The 16,282-nt window shown below is 45.5% G+C and overlaps 1 protein-coding gene across 5 annotated transcripts in view; it reads left to right on the forward strand.

Annotated features, from left to right (window-relative positions):
• The window catches only part of CATSPERG (cation channel sperm associated auxiliary subunit gamma), a 46,971-nt gene that overhangs the window by 12,995 nt on the left and 17,694 nt on the right, over window positions 1–16,282 (forward strand). For all 5 annotated transcript variants that reach the window (XM_081868698.1, XM_081868697.1, XM_081868699.1 and 2 more), the window contains exons 9-16: window positions 4,675–4,812; window positions 5,951–6,016; window positions 7,508–7,618; window positions 8,882–8,932; window positions 10,285–10,414; window positions 13,319–13,430; window positions 14,385–14,549; window positions 15,415–15,533. In XM_081868698.1, the coding sequence (XP_081724824.1) occupies window positions 4,675–4,812; window positions 5,951–6,016; window positions 7,508–7,618; window positions 8,882–8,932; window positions 10,285–10,414; window positions 13,319–13,430; window positions 14,385–14,549; window positions 15,415–15,533 (892 nt within the window). The remainder of the gene's footprint in view (window positions 1–4,674; window positions 4,813–5,950; window positions 6,017–7,507; window positions 7,619–8,881; window positions 8,933–10,284; window positions 10,415–13,318; window positions 13,431–14,384; window positions 14,550–15,414; window positions 15,534–16,282) is intronic.

The raw sequence follows: 16,282 nt of genomic DNA on the forward strand, positions 1-16,282 counted from the left end.
TTGTAATAGCCCCGCTGGCGCCACCCTCTCTCCTTTCGCTCGCTGGCACCTGTCGCAACCCCTGACATATTCCCGTACGTCCTCCCTCACCTTGGGCCACCAAAACTCCCTGGTAACCAACCACATGGTTTTGTGCTGTCCAAAATGTCCCGCTGTGGGGCTGTCATGCAACTGCTTGAGTACTCTGCCCCTCAGTTCCCCGTCGGGTATGTACAGTGCCCCTTTGTAATACAACGCCCCGTTCTTTTCTTCGAACCCCCCTGTGCTCTCCTCTGTCCTCCGGAGCTCTCTGAGTTTCTCTTGGGCGTATTCATCGTTCTCCGTACCCTCTATCAGTTCCCTCTGCCCCACCAATGCCGCCCCACACACCCAGCGGTCTTCAGGGATTACATGCCTTGCCTCAGGCGCTCCCTCCCCCTCTAAGTACTCAGGTTTCCTGGAAAGAGCGTCCGCCCTCACGTTCTCGGAGCCGGGCACGTAACGAATCTCAAAGTGGAATTTGGAGAACTCCTGGGCCCATCTCACTTGTCTCTGGTTCAGCACTCGGGCTGTTCTCCAGTATTCCAGATTTTTGTGGTCAGTTCGGACTTGAACCTTGTGCTGCGCCCCAATCAGCAAGTGCCGCCATTTCCGGAATGCTTCATGAATGGCGAGCAGTTCTCGGTCGTACACTGTGTAGTTCCTCTCTGATTTGTTCAACTTCCGCGAGAAGAATGCACACGGTCTCCATTCAGACGTATCTTTTCCCGGCTGGAGAAGAACGGCCCCCACCGCTCGGTCTGACGCGTCAGTCTCCACTCTCATTGGTTGTTGTAGATCCACGTGCAAGAGTTGCTCTTCCGACGCAAACGCCTGCTTTAAGCGTTCGAACGCTTGTTGCGCTTCTCCCGTCCAAACAAATTTCTTTTTGCTACTAAGACAATCCGTGATGGGCGCTGTTAAATGGGCAAAGTTTTTGATGAACTTCCTATAGAAGTTTCCGAAGCCCAGGAACCTTTGCACGTCCTTCTTGGTCTTTGGTGTTTTCCATTCCAGTACCGCTTGAACCTTGCTGGGATCCATGGCCAATCCCTTGTCAGACAACCGGTACCCCAGGAATTCCACCTCCTTGGTATGAAACTGACACTTCTCCAGTTTCACCCACAGCCGGTTTTCTCGCAGCTTGCTCAGTACCTCTCTTACATCTCGCACATGCTGCTCCTCATTGTCTGAGTACACCAGAACGTCATCTAAGAACGCTACGCAGTTCTTGTAGAGCAGTGGCCCCAGGACGTGATTCATGAATGATTGAAAACAGGCGGAGCCCCCTTGTAATCCGAAAGGCATAACGGTGTACTCAAAGGCCCCCAAGGGGGTGAACATAGTGGTCTTCCACTCATCCCCCTTTCTCACACGTATCAAGTTATATGCCCCCCTAAGGTCCAGCTTGGTAAAAATTTTCCCTTTTCTCACCCGTGTTAGAATGTCATCAATTCTGGGCATAGGGAAAGTCACTGGTTCTGACACTGCATTTAGGGCCCTGAAATCACATACAAGCCTGGGCTTGCCTGTGTTTTTTTTGTCCACAAAGAACACTGGGCTGCCCCCCACCGCTCGTGACTCTCTGATGAAACCTCGCTTGAGATTCTTGTCAATGAACTCCCTTAACTCCTGCATCTCACTGTCTGACATTGCATACAGCTTGCCCACTGGCAATTGTGCTCCTGGGAGTAAGGTAATTTGACAATCAAAGGGTCTGTGCGGGGGCAGTTTATCTGCTTCTTTTTCGCTGAATACGTCAAGCAAGTCAGCGTATTGTGGTGGCACCCTCCCTTTGTCCATCACTTCCATCCCTGCTAGAGTGCCCCTGGCGCCTGCCTGAGCCTCTCCCTCCTTGCAGTGTTCTAGGCAATGTGCTGATCCAAAGGAAACCACTCTCTGATGCCAGCCTACTAGCGGATCGTGTAGCGCCAGCCAGCTCATACCCAAGATAATAGGAGCTCCTCCCAAGGTGGCTACGTTAAACGCTATCAGTTCGGTGTGTCGTGCCACCCTCATTATCATTGGTACAGTCTGTTGGCTCACTTCTCCTCCCAACAGCTCCCTCCCATCAATCGTGGTAACCTGCAAAGGCTTACTCAATGGGATAGTCTGTATTTGGTGTGCAGCTGCAAACTCTTTGCTCATGAAATTACATGAGCTACCTGAATCCAATAGCGCCTTTATCTTCAGTGGGTGTCCGTTTGCCAGTTCCAGCAACACCTCTATCACAAGCGCTGGTCTTGGAGGTTCCGGCGTGGGCACATTCATTACTCCCTGGCCTGGCTGCTGTGCCCTGATGTTGGCAACCAGGCGTTGGCTTTTACTGGCTCCGTGATTTCTTCTTCCTCCTTCCCCCCAACAGTTCCCGCCATCCCTTGCCATTCCTTCCTTTGCGGACAGACTCTGGCAAAGTGACCTGGCTGTTGGCAGAGATAGCATCTCTTGCCGCTCTTTCCCTCCTTCTTCCGCCCTTCACTGGTGTTTGAAACTGCGCGCGCGCGCGCTGTTCCAAGTTCCATCGGCTCTGCTGGCGGGAAAGGCTGTTCCGGAATCTCTGGAATGCGGAAGTCCTTCCAACGTTCCCCCTTTCCTTCCCGCTTTTCCATAGCTCTAGCTTCCTGGCGTGCGCCAATGGACAGCGCTGATTTAGTCAGCTGATCCATAGACTCCGCCCTAGGCGCCCGGGAAAGTTCATCTTTCACTGCCGGAGAGAGACCTTCTTCAAACAGCATTTGAATAGGTTCACTAGCAAGGTCCCACCCAAGTCTATGAATCAGCATGGTGAACTCAGTCCAGTACTCACGTACAGATCGGCTCCCCTGTTTACACGCCATTAACTGCCTGCGCACCACTCCCTGCTCGATCTCGCTGGAAAACATCAAGTCCATGGCGCGGAAAAACTTCATTGTGTCCTTTAAGATTTCATTATTGGCTGCCATCAGGGGCCGAACCCAGTCCCTCGCCCCTCCCTCTAGATGGCCAATCACGTACGCCACTCTAGAGTTCTCGTCGGGGAAGTCATCAAACAGTAGATTGAGAGCATATTGCATCTCTGTCCTAAAGGCTTGATAGTTCCGGGGATCCCCCCCAAATTTCTGCACCAGTCCAGGCACCCGTCTGGCAAGTGGGGTGGTTTTCCCCTTATCTGCATCTTGAGCCCTCCTCTCCTCGAGCCTCGCCGTTTGCAGTGCCAGCTGGACCTCCAACGCCCTGTACCTTTGTTCCAGGCTTGGATCTGCGCCAGCTCCCGCTCCTGCTCCTCCGGTTCCGGATGGTTCGCTCATGATGCCTTCTGCTTGCACAAGCTGCTTTCAAAGACTGTCAGATTGCTGTGATGGGATAGTGAGCTGCTTGTGCGTAAAAGCTTGATCCCTCTGGGGTTTGGCTGGTCATCCAAACCGATGCACTAACGGAGCCCCCAAAGCATGACTCCGTCAGTCGCTGGTAGAATCTGACAGTGGGCGTCTACGGAATTTACGCCAACATAAAAGCTCTTTGACAGACATGCGCTTTCGAGACTCTCTGCGTGACAGTTTCCGGCGAAGGGTGGGCGTTCCCAACGGGGGTCCCGTTACCTCTCCACTACTCTCACTGGAAGCATCCCAGAGCCTCCCCTCCGCTGTGACTCCTGCACTCCCCCTGCTGGTTCCCTCTTCTACTGCAGATTCTCTCCTATTCTCCTGTAGCCTGTCCACCACCTGTCTCTCCGATGGCAGTTCCCTGACAGATAGGTAGCCGTGTTGGTCTGCCATAGTCAAAACAAAATTAAAAAATTCCTTCCAGTAGCACCTTAAAGACCAACTAAGTTAGTTCTTGGTATGAGCTTTCGTGTGCATGCACACTTCTTCAGATACTTCTTCCCGGTATCTGAAGAAGTGTGCATGCACACGAAAGCTCATACCAAGAACTAACTTAGTTGGTCTTTAAGGTGCTACTGGAAGGAATTTTTTTATTTTGTTTAGTCTTTTAGGAAATCACTAACATCATCATGCGGTATTAAAAACAGCACAGTGCTGTTAAAAGCCCTTTCCTTAAAAACAGCCAGTTTCCCAAAACCTGCCAGAATTAAACAGTATTCACCTGATGGTGGAAGGTGGCAAGGAGCTAGTCAGTCTAGCCTCTCTAGGAAGGGAGCTCCAAATTCTGAGAGGTTCTACCAAGAGGGCCCATTGTTATTGGCATCCATCTGTCTCAGGAGACAGTGGAGTGCACCCCAGAAGGAGCATGACGTGTCCCCCACCAGAGGTACTATCCCTCTCCTAACACCCCATACACCCCCTCATTACATTATAATCTGACAAACCATCTGGCAAACAAGGCTCCTATGCCTTTGCAAGGTGCTTAGAGTAACTGATCAGGATCATCTCTCTCTGGAATGCGCTACCACAAGATGTTGTCATGGACTGTCATAAAAGGTATAGCTAACTTCATGGAGGATAGCACTGTCTGTGACCACTAGTCAGGATACATGACCCCAGAATGAGAGGTAGGATACCTTTGGATACTAGTTGCCAGGGAACAAAAGACACAGAAGGATATTTAACTCATGCCCTGCTTGTGGGTTTCCCAGGGGCATCTGGTTGCAGGATCCTGGGCTAGGTGGGGGCTGATCCAGCTGCCAGGCTCTTCACATGTTCTCTTATATTTCTTTAGAGCTCTGGACACGCATATTGAACCATGTCTGTGTGAGAACCTTGAACCCAGTCTTTTTCCCAATGAATGGCTCTGAATTTGTGATTGCCCTTGGTGGTGGCTGGCAGGAAGGAGAATTCTTTCTTATCACGGTTAGAGGTATTTATCTTGCCCCACATAGGAGTATAGGACAGAATGGATGGGGGCTAGCTTGAAGGAGGGGCATGCTCTTCCGTTGTTCTGTGCAACGGGGTGTTGAGCAAGACTTGAATGGTGTGGTCTCGGTTGGATGATTGATCAGCGAGTCTAGGTCAGAGATGCTGGGTCCAGAAAGCCTCTTCCAAATAGTAGGGAAATGTCAATTTCTGTAGGATATTGGGGGAGCTTTCAGGTTCATATTTTTAATTTTTTGTTTTTATGGACTGTCCTCAGGTTTTAAGCTACGTTTGCTGATATGTTTGATAATTTTCAGGTATTATGGTAATTCATAATTGCCTTAATTTAATAATAATGATAATGATAATGATAATGATAATAATAATAATAATTTTTATTTATACCCCGCCCTCCCCAGCCAAGGCTGGGCTCAGGGCAGCTAACAAGCAATAATAAAAACAAGTTGAATGAATACAACTTAAAAACAAGATTAAAATACAACATTAAAATATTGAAACATTAAAATATTAAAATGCAGCCTCATCACAGGAGGAGAAAGGAAAAGGAAAAAGAAAGAGGGGGAGGGAATCAAATTGGCTCCAAGCCAAAGGCCAGGTGGAACAACTCTGTCTTACAGGCCCTGCGGAAAGAAATCAGATCCTGAAGGGCCCTGGTCTCATGAGGCAGAGCGTTCCACCAGGCCGGAGCCAGTGTTGAAAAGGCCCTGGCTCTGGTTGAAGCTAATCTAACTTCCTTAGGGCCCGGGACCTCTAGGGTGTTGCTGTTTATGGACCTTGAGGCTCTCCGTGGGGCATACCGGGAGAGGCGGTCCCGTAGGTACGAGGGTCCTAGGCTGTGAAGGGCTTTAAAGGTCAAAAGCAGCACCTTAAATCTGACCCTGTACTCCACCGGGAACCAGTGCATCTTGTGTTTTAAATTGTGTTTTTACTGTGTGGATGACTCGGAACATTTCCTGACAAATTGAATAAAGAAAGTGGGTCGGTTTGGGGCAGAGCATGACTTCTGGATCATAAGGAGGGTATACATGTGCTGGCAATGGGAGGCTTTGTCCATTGGAGAGTGGGAAGGGAGAAGCAGTCCACTCATTTTAACCCTACCCATGGTTCCTTTTTCTTTATAGATGGGATTGTGAAGGCTTCTGGATCCTTGAGGGAAAAGGAAGAGACAGTATGTGATTTTGTAAGGGGTACGTCCATTTTGATTTTTAAAACGTGCCTCCCCCTGGGTAGCCTCCACAGTCTCGTGCCACTATGGTGAGCTTTGTAGTGAGGGAGGTAAAGCCAGAATGGGCCATATATGTCTTTGTTTCCCTCATCACAATTCAGGACCCAGAATCCAACAATGTACCTGTACAACATGGAATGAGCTGGGTTGGGGAGAGCTATTTTTCTCTGTGACTGTTATTTCTTTATAAAATTTATATCCTGTCCTTCCAGAGGAATCCAAAATCAGCAAAGACAAAACAAAAACCTTTTAAGAACAATTCTAATACAGATGCAGACCAGGAATGGTTTCTTTATTATGAATAACTATTCTGGGCATATCTTATATATATCTTGTTTATATTGTAAATCACCCTGCGATCCTCAGATGAAAGGTGGTATAAATAATTAATAAAAAAATAACTGTATGCACTTTTGACAATTATTATTTCATAGAATCATAGAATTGTAGCATTGGAAGGGACTCCAAGGGTCATCTAGTTAAACCCTTCTATGCAGGTAACTAAAGCATCCATAAGAGATGGCCCTCTAGCCTGTCCTTCAAAAACCTCCTTGGAAGGAGAGTGCACCACCTCCCAAGGGAGTCCATTCCACTGTTGAACAGCTCTTACCACCAGAAAGTTCATCCTGATGTTTAGTCAGAAACTCCTTTCTTGTAACTTGCAGCAACTGATTTAGTTCCATTACTATGGAGCAGGAGAAAACAAGCTTGCTCCATCTTCCATGTGACAGTCTTTGAAATAATTGATTTTGGGTTCGGTCAGTCAACCACCTACAGATCCACCTAACAGTTGCGTTGCCCAGATATTCTCTGCAAGGACAGCGTGTGGGACTTTGTCAAAAGCCTTACTGAAATCAAGATACACTACATCCCCAGCATCCCCCTGATCCACCAAGCTTGTAACTCTATCAAAAAAAGAAATGAGATTCGTCTGGCATGACTTGTCTTTGAGAAACCCATGCTGGGTCTCAGTAATCAAAGCGGCCTTTCCTAAGTGCTCACAAACCAACTGTTTAATCTTCTGTTCTAAGACCTTTCCTGGTAATGACATCAAGCTGACTGGTCCGTAATGACCTGGGTCTTCTTCCCCAATTTTTGAAGATGGGGACAGCATTTGCCCGCCACCAGTCTGCAGGGATTTAGCATTCATTTCCTCTTCCCAGGAAATACTGGAAATTGTAGTTCCATGGGAACACCACTAAAGATTTCACCCAGTGTACTTAATTAGCTCCACTAAAAGGATGATTCCCAGAGTTCTTTGGAAGATGACATTTAAGCTGTTATAAAAATCAACATATGGGTAAACAGAGACATGGCATAATAGTAGGAGCGATGTGGTCTGTTCAGAGTGGCCAGCAGGAAGATCTGCTCATGCCACGAATGCAAAACCTACAGTGACATGTCTTTAAATAATGCAATTTTTCCATTGCCCCAATCTTCTTCTCCCTTCTAGCTTCGGCATGCTCCATCAAATGGGCCACTTACTCCTTGGCTGATAACCGGATATATTTGCTGGTGCATGAGACGGGAACAGACAAACACACCATTGTGGTATACTTACTAGGTTAGACTGGCTCTCTTAAGCATTATTCGTATTGTTTATTGTACTTGAAATTCAACTTGGTGGTGTTAAAAAAATCAAAATCAAATCTATTCTGGCAGGAACCTGTCTAACAATCATGGCACAAAAAGAGAAAGGGACAGATAAATAAAGAGTAAAATGAGCAAATTCAGGTGCACTGAAGTTACCCCGCCACATGCTAGAAGTGCCAAAATGTGATTTGGGGGCACAGGGGAATTGAAGGAAAATAAAATAACATTTGGAAAAGATGTTGAAATACTGAGACCCTTTCCACTGCGCTACTGTCCTACTATATTGTCTGAAAGACATTATAAGGAACAATTGTGCAGAAATGGTTTCCTGTTCATGGGTTAAACCACAGAGCCTAGGACTTGCCGATCAGAAGGTCGGCAGTTTGAATCCCTGCGACGGGGTGAGCTCCCGTTGCTCAGTCCCAGGTCCTGCCAACCTAGCACGTCAAAGTGCAAGTAGATAAATAGGTAACGATCCGGCAGGAAGGTAAACCGCGTTTCCGTGCATTGCTCTGGTTTGCTAGAAGTGGTTTAGTTATGCTGGCCACATGACCCGGAAGCTGTACGCCAGCTCCCTTGGCCAATAAAGCGAGATGAGTGACACAACCCCAGAGTCAGCCACGACTGGACCTAATGGTCAGGGGTCCCTTTACCTTTTACCTTTACCTCAGTTTTTGAGCGTCTCGGAAGTCAAACATTTAGGCTTTTGAACGCCAAAAACCCAGAAATAACTGCTTTGGTTTTTGAACACTTTTTGGAAACCAAAATTCTTCCGGAAATGCATGCTTTGGTTTTTGAACGTTTCGGAACCGAGGTTCCACTGTGCATGGGAAAATGGAAAGTGGCAAATGTACCATCAAGTAAAGATTGGTATGATAAATTAAAGAGCTATGCTTTTCATGGCTGAATAAACCTACTTTATTAGATTTAGAGAACAAAATCAAAGGCACGATATCCGCAGGCAAAAATGGATTAATTTTATCGATCATGAGTTGTTATCAAATGTATGGATTCACTGTATTCTGATAGAAGGAAGCATATATTAGTCCAAGTCAGTTGCTGTTGTACTCCGTAGAAAATTCAGTTACAAGCATAATTTCAGTCCAACTAATTGTAATTACCGGTATACCATCTGTTACATCCTTTTCTTTCCCCCCAAGCTTATGCATAAATGGAATAAAGTAAATAAGTAGGCAATTTTAACATTTGGATGTTTTCTCTGCTCACTTTGCAGACACAAAGCATTTTGAATTTATTTATCATATCCCTGAAAAAGTTCCCAAGGGTAAGTTAGGCTGCAGAATCTGAGAAAAGGCAGAATCTGCTGCTACTTGCACAAGACAACACCTGTGCACTCTGTGTTAAGCCACAAAAATTAACCCCCGGGGCTCCAAATTTGCTAACGGAATTTGCAGCTTCCACTTCCCCCTTTATTGTGCATTCAAAGGGACGGGGGCGGGGATGGCAACGAAACCCTTGACCCTTCTGATTGCAAGTACAGGAGGATAGTTAAATGGCAGACAAGTCGGAAGGGGCTTTGAGTATGTATTAATCCTGGAACTCTTTGGCAAAACCCCAAGTTCTGAACTGAAGGGAATTCATAATGAGAGCAAGTTATGCAAATATGTGGAGTGGATTCATGGGGCGGTTTTACATTGCCTTGTCATGGTTCCCCACAAAGCAGCGCATAGTTTGCGGAGGGTCGTCAGGATTCCCTGCTTAAGCGACAGGTCCCTTGTGTCATTAACGTGTACCTGTTTCCCCCTTTAAATATCAGCCGCAGGAGAGGGGCAGGGTGAGGATCAAGACTCTTTCACTCAGGGCAGTTCCCTTCCCTGGTTTCCCATGTTTCAGTAGTGGGGAGCCCCTGGACGGCAACTCCCATCAGGCCCATTGAGCATGGCCAACGGCTAGGGATGGTAGGTGCTGCAGTTGAGCAGCACCTGGAGGATCAAAGATTCCATACACGGGGGATGGAGGTTGTCCAGCAACAGCTGTCAGACCATAGCTTCCTCAACCCTGCCATATGCCACGTTACAGTGGTGCCCCGCAAGACGAATGCCTCGCAAGACGAAAAACTCGCTAGACGAAAGGGTTTTCCGTTTTCCGAGGCGATTCGCAAGACGAATTTCCCTATGGGCTTGCTTCGCAAGACGAAAACGTATTGCGAGTCTTGCAAGTTTTTTCCCTTCCCCCCCTTTTTCTAAGCCGCTAAGCCGCTAGTAGCCGCTAAGCCGCTAATAGCCGCTAAGCCGCTAATAGCGCTAATCCGCTAATAGGGGTGCTTCGCAAGACGAAAAAACCGCAAGACGAAGAGACTCGCGGAATGAATTAATTTCGTCTTGCGAGGCACCACTGTATCACTATAATATTATATTATCCCTCATCTCTAGAGAAGTGACCCAGGAAAAGGCAGTCCATTGAAATCTGTGTCTCAGAGAAGCAAAGAATGCAAAACTGTGCAGTTTGCTCCTGTTTCAAAAAGTCAAGCTGAATCTTCAAATATGGAGTGGGAATAGCTGTGGGAAACAGAGATGGTTTCCACCGCTGCATCCTTTTTTCTAGTTACTCATAACTGCTATCACCCCCATTTAGAACATCCATTGTGGTCAACTTCTCTTCTTTTTTCTGTTGCAGCCTCTGATAAAGGGTTTGTGTTGTTGCTAGGACTAGAGCATTACACAAACACAACCCTTACACCAAGAGGTTTGGCTTTGAACCCCTTCAGTAATATATTTTACATCTGGGGGAATGCTATCTTGCAAAGGTAAGATTCCCTACGAAAAGCCTGCTGGTGTGAATATGGTTCCAGACACCTTTCTGTTTATATTACTTTCATCTTTAGAAAATACTGAGTCTAAAGGCGACCAGAAATTCCAAAGAGATTGGAGTAAATTTATTGAGTATTTGAAAGATTATTGCAAAAATGTGAAGACACTGAAATAAATCTTGTAACGTAATGAAGGACAGAAACTGGCAGTTGAAATGCGCATACAATTTATTAGAAATGGGAAAGCCAGTTGAAGGGAAGGAGGGAAGTCATGTGCTTGGCGGAGCAAAAGTTCTGTGTTTTTGAAAAAACAAAAACAAAAAGTATGTCAAAAAAAGAAAAAATACTGAATCTAGTGCCCAGAAATCTAAATCTGTACCCTAGTAGCAGTGGACTGTCCTACGATGTCGACCATAATTTTTGCACTCTCTTGGCTTATCTTCAGTTTTCTCACAGTGCTGTTTCTATAAAGCTTGGAATAGACCAAAAACAACAGTATTGTGGCACCTTAAAAACTAACCATTTTATTATGGTATAAGACAGGAGCTGCCAAACTGATCCTCATTCCACCAGTGGTCCTCAAGCGTCATTCAGTGGTCTGTGGTGTATCTGTGGATTTGTGGTTGAAGATGGGAGACAGCTCATCCATTGCATTAATATTCATATATATTTTATTTGTATTTTTATTTCTTATATTTCATTACAATTTGAATTCTATGGTATTCATATTGTAATGCAATGCACTACAATATATAAGAAATAAAAGAGCCCATAGAAATTATGCAGCTTCTAGCTCGGTGTATTACAATCAGTAGCACAAGGAGAAAATCATATTAAAGGCTTCTAGGATCTGCTAAAGTTTTCAAGTGGTCGGGGGAGAGAAGTTGGGGAACTGTTGACATAAAGTTTTGTGGATAACAACCCATTTCATGAATGCATGAAGTGTACTGGCAACGACCGTTTTGCCCGGAAGTTGCATTTCTAACTGCTGCGTGCATAAGTCCGTCCTGAATCCATTCGCCCCCTTTTCCAACCACTTCCGGATTGCAGCGATTTTCGCTTGTTAATTAGGTGTGTGTAAAATGGTTGTTGCCTCTGTTATAAGAAAAAACCTTCTCCTTTTCCCTTATGGGGTACCCAAGAGCCCGTATAGAGTCCTTATGTAGGTTCTCTATCGGTAGGAGAAAATAACAGAGGCAAGCCAGAGAATATTGAGAAGCAAAGCAGCTAGTGAGCCTGATCTTTATTAAACTGTTACAACAAGGTCCTCACTCATCACATGCAGGAGGGAGGAGGAACCCAGAACATTGGAGTGCAAGCTCTTATATAGACTTTTGAAATTGCCCACCCTGGAGCCCAAGACCACCCTCCTGAAACATCATACATACATCACAGAAGTAGGCGGTCAACAGCAGAAATCCTGTTTGCCAGGGTACCTGATAATGGTCACCTGAATCCAGGTCACAGTCGCACCCTATTCATACACAGATACACCCTTAAGACAGGATTTGTGAGCAAAATGTTTCTCTTTGCAGAGAAACATTTGAGGTCAATTTTGAGAGAGTCCAAATGGTTTCAGGACTTCCCCCCCTGTATTGTTTCAGACATGTGGTTTATATATTTATGTATGTATTTGCCTGGTCCATTTATGAACATTTATTTTATATCATAGACCAGGGGTCAGCAACCTTTTTCAGCCGTGAGCCAGTCCACCATCCCTCAGACCATATGGTGGGGTGGACTATATTTTTTGGGGGGAAATGAACGAATTCCTATGCCCCCAAATAACCCAGAGAGGCATTTTGAATAAAAGCACACATTCTACTCATGTAAGAACACCAGGCAGGCCCCACAAATAACCCAGAGATGCATTTTAAATCAAAGGACACATTCTACTCATGTAAAAACACGCTGATTCCCGGACCGTCCGCGGGCTGGATTCAGAAGGCGATTGGGCCGCATCCGGCCCACGGGTCTTAGGTTGCCTTTTAGACCTTATACTTCTCATAACACCTCTAATACCAATTACTGCCCTAGATTGCTGCTTAGAATCACTTGTTAGAAGGGTTGACTTATTGCTTTGTTTCAGTTTTGAGCCTAGCGCAAGGTTGACCCTGACAACCCCCTCCAATATTTACGATATTAAGAAAGGTTGTATGAAACACTCTTCAATAAGCCAGGCCGTCTTGGAGGGCTCTTCCACACTTCGCTTTCGCTTGTGCAGTGCCTGCTTGCTCCCTTCCTTTCCAAGGGAAAACTTTAGTGATAGATCAGAGCAAATGTGAATCTGGAGAAAACTCAAAAGTGCCATTTGCTCCGACTGAGCAGTAAAGCAGCAGGAAGTGCAGATAAGCCCTAAGTCAGGGTGGGCCAACTTTGGCAAGTACTGTATTTTTCGCTCTATAAGACGCACTAGACCACAAGACGCACCTAGTTTTTGGAGGAGGAAAACAAGAAAAAATAATATTCTGAATCTCAGAAGCCAGAACAGCAAGAGGGATCACTGCGCAGCGAAAGCAGCAATCCCTCTTGCTGTTCTGGCTTCTGGGATAGCTGCGCAGCCTGCATTCGCTCCATAAGACGCACACACATTTCCCCTTACTTTTTAGGAGGGAAAAAGTGAGTCTTATAGAGCAAAAAATACGGTAGTTGGGGTAATAAAGACTCCAGATGACAACTTGAGAAGTGTCCTACCAGTCATAATTAGGCCAGTGGACTGGATTGTAAGGCTAACAGCTGCCCCCGTGTTTGACTTGATACAGTAATGGAAGTAGGTTCACAAGGTGGGCAAAATAATATGTTGTGACTCCTATTTAAATGCATACATTTGTTTTTGCTCCAATCAAAATATTGTAGGAGGTGGGGATTTAAAACAAAGATCTCTTCTTGTTTTCTTTACAGCAATGACAAGCAGAGTTATATATATCTCTCCAGCTTCCCGAGTGATTCCCCCATCAAATATTTCGTTCAGTCGTTTACTGGGGAAATTGCCTTTGTGACTGACCGAGAGGAGGTATGTCTGCTTATCTTTCTCATGGATCCAGTGGCTGGCTGTTCTAGAGCAGGCATGTCAAGCAGGTCGATCGTGATCTACTTGTCGATAGCGAGGTGTCCCTGGTCGATCCTGGTTGATCTTTGGACCCCCTGAATGATCTCCAAAGAAAGAAAAGAAAGCTCAACAGCTCTGGTCAATCATCTAATGACAATGGGTAGATCACTGCCAGTTCTTTTATACCGTGAGTAGATCACAGTCTCTTGGGAACTGGACATGCCTCTTCTAGAGGAACAAGGCTTAATATTGCTGAGGAACATATGATTTCTTTCTTTCTTGTTTCATAACCTTTATTTTGAAATTCAAAACAATACAAACAGGACAAAAGGCATCGGCCAACAGGTACAAAACAGTTTATTTAAACTATTTGTAGCCTACCTTTCTGTCCTTGTGGAATTCTCAGGGTGGCTGACAAATAACACACAGAGACACACCAAACTAATGAAATTATAGCAGAACAGCAAGTGGCAGTAATAAAGGACATTTTAGGAATTTATGTTAGAGCCATTATATAAACCAAAGATTTCATAGCTTGTAGTGTATAATCTAGCCCTATTCCTATTTATTCAGAAGGAAACCCCAGTGATTCGAACAGGATTTTTTTCAGGTGTTGTGTTCCCCACCCATCCGGCTGGGTTGTCCCAGCCACATTAAATAACTACCATACACAGGGCTGCCTTCAGTTGTCTTGTAAAGGTTGTATTGTTACTTATCTCCTTGGCTCAGGGGTCGGATAACTATACCCTCCAACATTTTTCCGATGAAAATAAGGACATGTTAATGCAAGTGAGATTGCTAGTCTCTTAATCATTCTGCTACATTATCAACCCAGCTGTGTGTGTTTGTGTTTGTGTGTGTACACACACACAGCACTACATCACTTGAGCATTGCCGTACTTTCCCCCCTCTTTCTAGATTTGGGTTTCCAAAGAACTTGGCACAGAGATTAAAAAGGTATATCCATCAGAAGCCTGGGATGTGTACAATTATTTGCAGGTGATGAGAGGCTCACCACATTATAGCTTGACCCTGAAACATTCCATACTCACCATTTTCTATATCGATGGACAGTTGGAAGAGGTGAGTGCATTAGGCTGTGTTTGCCGTGACGGGTAATCTGGGAGGTAGCTGGTTTGAAAAGGGAGCCATGTCACCACTCAAGGCATATGTGGTGGTGTGGAGGTGCTCTCTTGAATCCGGAGTCACCAGTGCTATTTTTCCAGAAAAAGAATGCCAGAAGTCTCCGTGAATGGCTCCCTTGTTCTCTTATAATGACAAAGGCACCCATTGGACAGGTGCCAGAACTGATTTCCAGCTGAAAAAAAAGCCCTGGATGTCACTGCTGTTTATTATTGAATAAATAATAATAGCTGGCTGAGGCCGAGGCAAGGCCTTGGTGAGATTTAATTAGGGGGCACTGGTGGGAGTGCTGATGCTGTCCCCACGAATCCCCAGCCTTGCCATTGCCCCATCTCCAAATACGTAGGAGACATCAGATCAACAGCCGTTGTCAAGAGAGCAGCTCCACCCAACTCACCACTGCTGCTCACATACTGATCTGAAACATTTGGAATTGAAAGTAACACTGTGATGTACACTCTTGCTCTTACTGCCATTGCTGTCTTGCTTGGATTCTCATCATATTTGCAAGACAAAGAGCTGGCCAGCTGCTCAGGTTGGTGGCAAGGTTTTCCTAGCAGCAGCAGAGCTGCTAGGGCAGTTAGGGACCAAAGGTGGACAAACTACCCCAGAAGGAGCATCATGTGTCCCCCCCCCCACCAGAGGTACTACCCCTCCCCTAACACTCCATACACGTACATCCCATTACATTATAGACGTACATCCCATTATGTAACAAAACACTAGAGGAGAGGTGATAAATTTAAAACGTGTTTTGTGTACCTGATTCCTCTAAATCTGTTAACCCGGGCTTCTTTTCTTTCAGCTGGTTTATTTGGCGGATACTGCAGACAATGGAAGATTAGTCAGAAGGGAATTCCCTCTGAGTTATGTCCTTACCTATGACCTGTTGATAACAACCCCTAACAAAGAGATGAGACACAAGTGAGTGGAACACACAAAGTGTGGTGTCATCACGTTTGAACTTTTCTCAAACATCTGGCAGGGCAGAAGTAGTTTTGCAAAGGCTCTTCAAAGTCTCAGGCCTTCTGTCTCATTCATTTGCAAGGTACCTGGGATTTGCTGTCCATTTCCTCTTTCAAATCTTTTTTTCTATCCTCTCTCTGCAGCTTTTGCAACAGCAGACTATGGATGATGGGGGCTCTTCACCTTAGATTAGAGGCCTTGCTCAGGTCTCCAGTGCTTCTCCTCAACCAGGGGAAATAACTGGTTGCAGGAGCAGCTAGCAGCGAGGGGTATCATCTCACACCTGACCTCCAGTCAGCTGCAGCACTGTACTTTACTGGGAAGGGGTGGTGATAGCAAGCTTGGCAAAGCTTCTGTTTTCAGCCATGTTAGCTAAGACAATAAACTTTTATTTTACTGTAATTTGTAAGTATTTTTCTGCACACTACTTTGCTGTATTTGCTGCCTGCATTGAAATGTAAGTAAACCTTTTTCATTTATGTAACTAAAAATGTGTAGTTCATTCTCTGCTATGGGGATGAAGAGGAGAAGGTCACCAGACCACATAAGAAAGAGCTAGAAAGGTAGAACTGCCTAACTCACAGGCTTTAATAAGCTGCAAAATTATAAGTGTTCTTACTCTGCTAAAAAGGCTTCACTTTTTTTATCTCTCACAGAAACATGGGACAGGAGGTTTAGATCTAAATCTATGGATTTAATCCTTAATT

This window comes from Podarcis erhardii (assembly GCF_964252035.2).
Source record: "Podarcis erhardii genome assembly, chromosome: 7".
Taxonomy (NCBI): Eukaryota; Metazoa; Chordata; class Lepidosauria; order Squamata; family Lacertidae; genus Podarcis; species Podarcis erhardii.